Consider the following 5,878-nt stretch of genomic DNA (forward strand, 5'->3'; position numbering starts at 1 on the left):
AAAAAAAAAGATGAAGACTGAGTGGCCAGGCTTGGTGGCTCAGCCTATAATCCCAGCCCTTTGGGAGGCCAAGGCGAGTGGATTACCTGAGCCCATGGGTTTAAGACCAGCCTAGGCAATTTGGCGAGACCTCGTCTCTAAAACAAATAAAAAATTAGCCAGGTATGGTACAGTGCGCCTGTAGTTCCAGCTACTTGGAAGGCTGTGGTAGAAGTATCGCCGGAGCCCAGCAGGTCAGCATTGGCGTGGCCATGAGTGTGCCACTGCACTCCAGCTTGGGAGACAGAGATTCCAACTTAAAAAAATAAAAAAGATAAAGACTGAGAACTGATGACTGGATTGATATGATGAGACCCTGGCATAGTAGTTTCATTGGAGTAGGGAGAATAATAAAAGCTTGACAAGAATAGTTTAAGATACATAGGAAGTAAGGAAGTGGAGATACCGAAAAATGAGAACTCTTTCAAGGAGTTTTGCTAAAAAAAAAAGAGAGCACCAAAAAATAGAGTAGTTGGAGGGATATGTGGAATTAGCAGAAATTTTTTTTAAGACGGGAGATATAATAACATATTTAAATACTGACAGAAATCATCCAGTAAAGAGGAAGAATCTGATAACGAGAAAATGTGTAGGCCGGGCTCGGTGGCTCAGCCTATAATCCCTGCGCTTTGGGAGGCTGAGGTGAGTGGTTTGCCTGAGCCTGCGGGTTTGAGACCCGCCTGGGCAACTTGGCGAGACCTCATCTCTACAATAAAAATCAAAAACTAGCCAGGCGTGGTAGCGTGTGCCTGTAGTTCCAGCTACTTGGAAGGCTGAGGTGGAAGGATCGCCAGAGCCCAGCAGGTCGAGGCTGCAGTGGTTGGGAGTGGCCACTGCACTCTATCTGGGTGACAGAGTGAGACTCCAACTCAAAAAAAAGAAAATGTATAACTGTAAACATAAAACCTTCGAATACTGTGTCAAATAAAAACAGGAGCAATTTTTCCTTGTAACAAGATGTAAGGCAGAGTACAGGGTAGGTAGACAGGTAGGTAGGTAGATCTGGTGGTAGGAAAATGAAGAAATTCTGTTCTGACAGCTTCTATTTTTATAATATAAATAAATAAATAAAATCAGATAAGAGTGAGAAGAAAGAGATAGGATGCTAAAAGTGTAAGGAAAAAGAAGCTGTAAACTGCTCCAGAAAATAGGAGAGAGAATTGTCAAGGGAAATATAGCAAAACAGCCAAAGGCACTGAGTCCCATACGAGGTCTGTAGTCACACATCTGTTGTGTGACCAGTTAGCTTAGACACACATTTTTCTCCAGCCACACAGGATTACTCATGCTTAGAGGAAGAGTAAGCTGAAAGTTAGAATAACCAGGGTTGGGGTTTTTCCAGAGCACTGGGATAAGAAAGGCAAGGAAGTTGGTTGAGGGTATATATTAGAGTGATCACAGAAATAAACTTAATGGAATCTAAGTTAAGACATAAATCTAAATAAACAGATTTTTACTTAATGACAATTCAAAACCTTTTTGTTCTCAATTTTAAAATTATTAATTTTTTAGATGCTTAGTTTCTTTTCTTTTTTTCTTTTTTTTTTTTTCTTTGAGTTGGCGTCTAACTCAGTTGCCCAGACTGGAGTGCAGTGGCCGCTCCCGGCCACTACAGCCTCGACCTGCTGGGCTCCGGCGATCCTTCCGCCTCAGCCTTCCAAGTAGCTGGAATTACTGGCGCGCACTACCACGCCCGGCTAATTTTTTTTATTTATTGTAGAGATGAGGTCTCGTCAAGTTGCCCAGGCAGGTCTCGAACCCGCGGGCTCAGGCAGTTCACTCACCTCGGCCTCCCAAAGCGCAGGATTACAGGCTGAGCCACCGAGCCCGGCCAGATGCTTAGCTTCTAAATGTCTTGCCTTGTGATGACGTCTTCTGATCAATAAGTGTCACCAACATTCACCTTGTTGTACAGGCCAAAAATCCAGAAATCATCATTGATAACTCTTTTTCATATATTCATTACAACAGCAAAAGCTGTTCCTCTTTCAAAATGTACTCTGAACCTAACTACTTCTCACCACTTCTACCACTGCTACCCTGATGCTTGTCTTGCTCAGACCATTTCACTGCTGGTCTCTTATTATCTATTTTTCAGAAGCCAAAAAACTTCAAATTTACATCAGATCAAGTCCTTGCTTTCAAGCATTCAATGTCTCTTGGTCACTCACCAAAGAAAATTCAAATCCTGACTGTCCTGTAAGACCCTACAGAACCTAGCTCCTGGGTACCTCTTCAATCTACCTTCTACCTCTCTGTTCTGCTCATAGGCCCAGCCATGCTGGCCTCTCTCACTTTCTTCAGTCTTGCCAAGTACACTCTCGTCTCAGGACCTTTGTACCTGCTCTCCCTGGAACAGTTTCTCCTCAAATATTCATAGGGTTCGCTCTCTCACTTTATTCAGATCTCTGCTCAAATGTCAGTTGCAGCCAGGTACAGTGACTCACGCCTACAATCCGAACACTTCGGGAGGATGGCAGGAGCCCAGAGGTACCAGCCTGGACAATTTGGTGAGACCTCGTCGCCACAATAAGTAAAAAAAAAAAACTAGCCGGATATGTTAGTGCACACCTGTAGATCCAGTTACCTGAAAGGCCGAGGGGGAAGGATCACCCAAGCCCAGCGGGTTGAAGCTGCTATAGCCTTGAGCTTGCCACTGCACTGCAGCCTGTGCAACGGAGTGAGCCTCCAACTCAAAAAAAACCAAAAGTCAGCTGTTCACAGAGACCTTCCCTGATCATTCATCTAAAAAAAACACTAACATACCAATATCTTTATCTCCTTTCTCTGCTTCACTTACCTTCAAAGCCCCTACCACTACCTACTACATCACCTTATTTTTCTGTCTCTCTCACAAGACTGTAGACTCCAAGAGGGACTTTCTGTTTCAACCACCATTGTGTCCCAGTGCCTACGACAGTGCATTTTGCACATACTAAGCATTTAATAAATATGTATTAAATGAATGAGTCCTTTTTTAGCCTCTATTTTTGTGCATGTTTTTAACATATATATTTGCACTGTAACACAATAGTATAGTTTATAAATAAGTGAAAAATATCAAGGATACATGCTCAAACATTTTTTTGCTGAGAGGGCATACAGTAAATACAGTAAAAAAAAGAAGGAAAAACTTTCCATATGGGGTTAAGGCCTTCAACCAACTTCTTTGTCCTCTGCCCTTATGTTCCTCTGAAATATAAAACACCAGATTTTGCTAGAAATGAATAGGCTGCTTATTCTGATACAAAAAAAGGGTTGGTTACTTACTGGTCCTACGCAACTGAGGACAACTGTTGCCTGTTTAGCCATTTCATCAAGTGAGGCTGGATCAGAGATATCACAAATGATTATTCCAACTTCAGATGAGAGTGTTGGTCTTCCTAAAATAAGAAACAAACAAAGTAAAGCAAATTCCAGTATAGTATTAAATCTTCCATATCTACTTTTATAGCAATCACTGGCAGCAAATTACCAAATACACTGAAAGCTAACTCTTCCTCTCAAACAAAAGATAAAACTGTTTTAAATCAGGTAATTAAAAAGGAAAAGGCAGCCGGGCTCGGTGGCTCAGCCCGTAATCCCGTACCTTTGGGAGGCTGAGGTGAGTGGATTGCCTGAGCCTGCGGGTTCGAGACCCGCCTGGGCAACTTGGCGAGACCTCATATCTACAGTAAATCAAAAAATTAGCCAGGTGTGGTAGCATCCGCTTGTAGTTCCAGCTACTTGGAAGGCTGAGGCGGAAGGATCGCCGGAGCCCAGTAGTTCGAGGCTGCGGTGGCCGGGAGCAGCCACTGCACTCCAGTCTGGGCAACAGAGTGAGACTCCAACTCAAAAAAAAAAAAAAAAGGAAAAGGCTATGAGGAAAACTAGGTTAACACCAAGGGTTAAAAAAATACACCACATATAACCCTTAAAAACTTATCATATATAAGCAATGAGTAAATAACCCTGTGTAACATGACAATGTTACAATCATGTTTAGATGTTGAGTAGATGATCACCTTGACTTCCTCTCCAACAAGAAATCTGTATTATAAAGTTTCTCATCAACTACTGAACAATTACATATGATCCAATTATAGGAGATGAAGGGGGGTTGTTAACATCCAAACCACGAATATAAAAGAGAACTCTGAGGTGAAAAGGCACACTATATTTAAACACCCAGACTCATACTAAGGAAATAATTGCAATTAACTGACTCAATAGAGCAATACAAGTTTCAATGGGTCAAGGTACAGTTCCCAGGATAACTTGATTTGGGCCTTATAGATGGCAGGTAACTAAGCAGTACCAGTATGGTCTTGTTGAGCAGGAAAAAGAAATGGAAGAATATATCTTTATACTGAAATTACTTCTCTTGGGAAAAGTTCTTTGGTCAAGACTTTCTGTGTTGGTAGTGACAGCACTAAAAACTGTAGGAGAGTCCAGCCCACATGGTATCTTTTGTACATAACACAAACAAAAGACTCTATATTCCCACTATAAGCAGGGGTTTGTATGAAATTATAAGATTAAGCAGAAAGAATGTAGACTACCCAGAACTCTAACAGGTACAGATATGAAGGGAGTCTAGGGTGGAGAGTTAATAGCCAAACTTAAAGACTATGGAGTCCTAAGTTAGATGTCTCCCCTCACCATGAAGATGGGGTATGTATATGTCTGTCTCCTCTCTCCCACTCAGCAAGCACAGCACTTAGGACAGGACCTGGCATGGAAAAGACCATTCAATTAATGCATCCTGAATGGATGCTAAAGGGTAACGTCTAGACCATGCTTCTTTTTTTTTTTTTTTTTTTTAAATGAAGAGTAAGACTGCGGAGGATTATTACAAGAAAAAATAAAATAATTAAAATATAAAAGCCGCAACACGTGATCAGTACAACTTTTTTTTTTTTTTTTTTTTTGAGTTGAAGTCTCACTCCGTCGCCCATATTGGAGTGCAGGGGCACGCTCACGGCCACCGCAGCCTCGACCCGCTGGGCTCCAGCGATCCTTCCGCCTCAGCCTTCCAGGTAGCTGGAACTACAGGGGCGCGCCACCACGCCCGGCCAATCTTTGATTTATTGTAGAGATGCGGTCTCGCCAAGTTGCCCGGGCGGGTCTCGAACCCGCGGGCTCAGGCAGGCAATCCACTCACCTCGGCCTCCCAAAGCGCTGGGATGACAGGCTGAGCCACCGAGCCCAGCCTCAGTACAACTCTTTCGCGTGCTCTCCCCTCCCCAAAACATAAGGCAGAAGGAAGAGGACAAACAATCTCCAAGAAACCAAAACCCTGCTTTCCACCCCACCACATCTCAAGAAACCTCCAGGCCTAACAGGTACCCCTACTGAGAGCAAGATGAAGCAGATAAAGGGACAACTCATGGACTGTGTCGCCAGGGGGACGCCCCAAACTGACGGAGAAATTCAAAAGTGGGAAGAGGAGGAAAGAAATTTGCTTTAAATTCTTCCCAGGAAGGCGGTGGCACAGAGCCATGACAGTATTTGAAACACCCTCTCCTCCCGCCCTCAGGCAGGGCCGGAGGGGACACGCTCGCTTCGGGCGATTCCGAGCCCTCGCCGAGTCGGGGGCTCCGAGGAGGCCGAGGTCCCCGCCCCTTACCCAGCCGCAGGGCCGCCCTGTCCAGCACTCGCTGCAGCTTCTCCCGGCAGCGGCCCGCCACGGCCCAGGGCAGGCGGGAGCTCCGCTCCGGGTCCGCCTGCTCCCGCGCCACCTCCTCGGTCACGAACTGGCCGGTGAAGCCAGAGGCGCCGAACACCACCAGGTGGAAAGGCCTCCGTTCGGTCGCCATGACGAGTCCACCGCGAGCAGAGGCCCGGGGCGGGCTGAGTC

At 44.9% G+C, this 5,878-nt stretch overlaps 1 protein-coding gene across 1 annotated transcript in view; it reads right to left on the reverse strand.

Moving 5' to 3' along the window:
• SCCPDH (saccharopine dehydrogenase (putative)) overlaps positions 1 to 5,872 on the reverse strand; it is a 37,271-nt gene extending 31,399 nt beyond the window's left edge. Inside the window, exons 1-2 of the mRNA XM_008070350.1 lie at positions 5,648 to 5,872; positions 3,310 to 3,422 (exon numbers count right to left, since the gene is read on the reverse strand). Of these exons, the coding sequence (XP_008068541.1) occupies positions 3,310 to 3,422; positions 5,648 to 5,837 (303 nt within the window). The 5' untranslated portion in view covers positions 5,838 to 5,872. The remainder of the gene's footprint in view (positions 1 to 3,309; positions 3,423 to 5,647) is intronic.
• Positions 5,873 to 5,878: the final 6 nt, after the last annotated feature.

Source organism: Carlito syrichta, unplaced genomic scaffold (genome assembly GCF_000164805.1).
Source record: "Carlito syrichta isolate Samal-C Ts95f unplaced genomic scaffold, Tarsius_syrichta-2.0.1 Scaffold313361, whole genome shotgun sequence".
Classification (NCBI taxonomy): domain Eukaryota; kingdom Metazoa; phylum Chordata; class Mammalia; order Primates; family Tarsiidae; genus Carlito; species Carlito syrichta.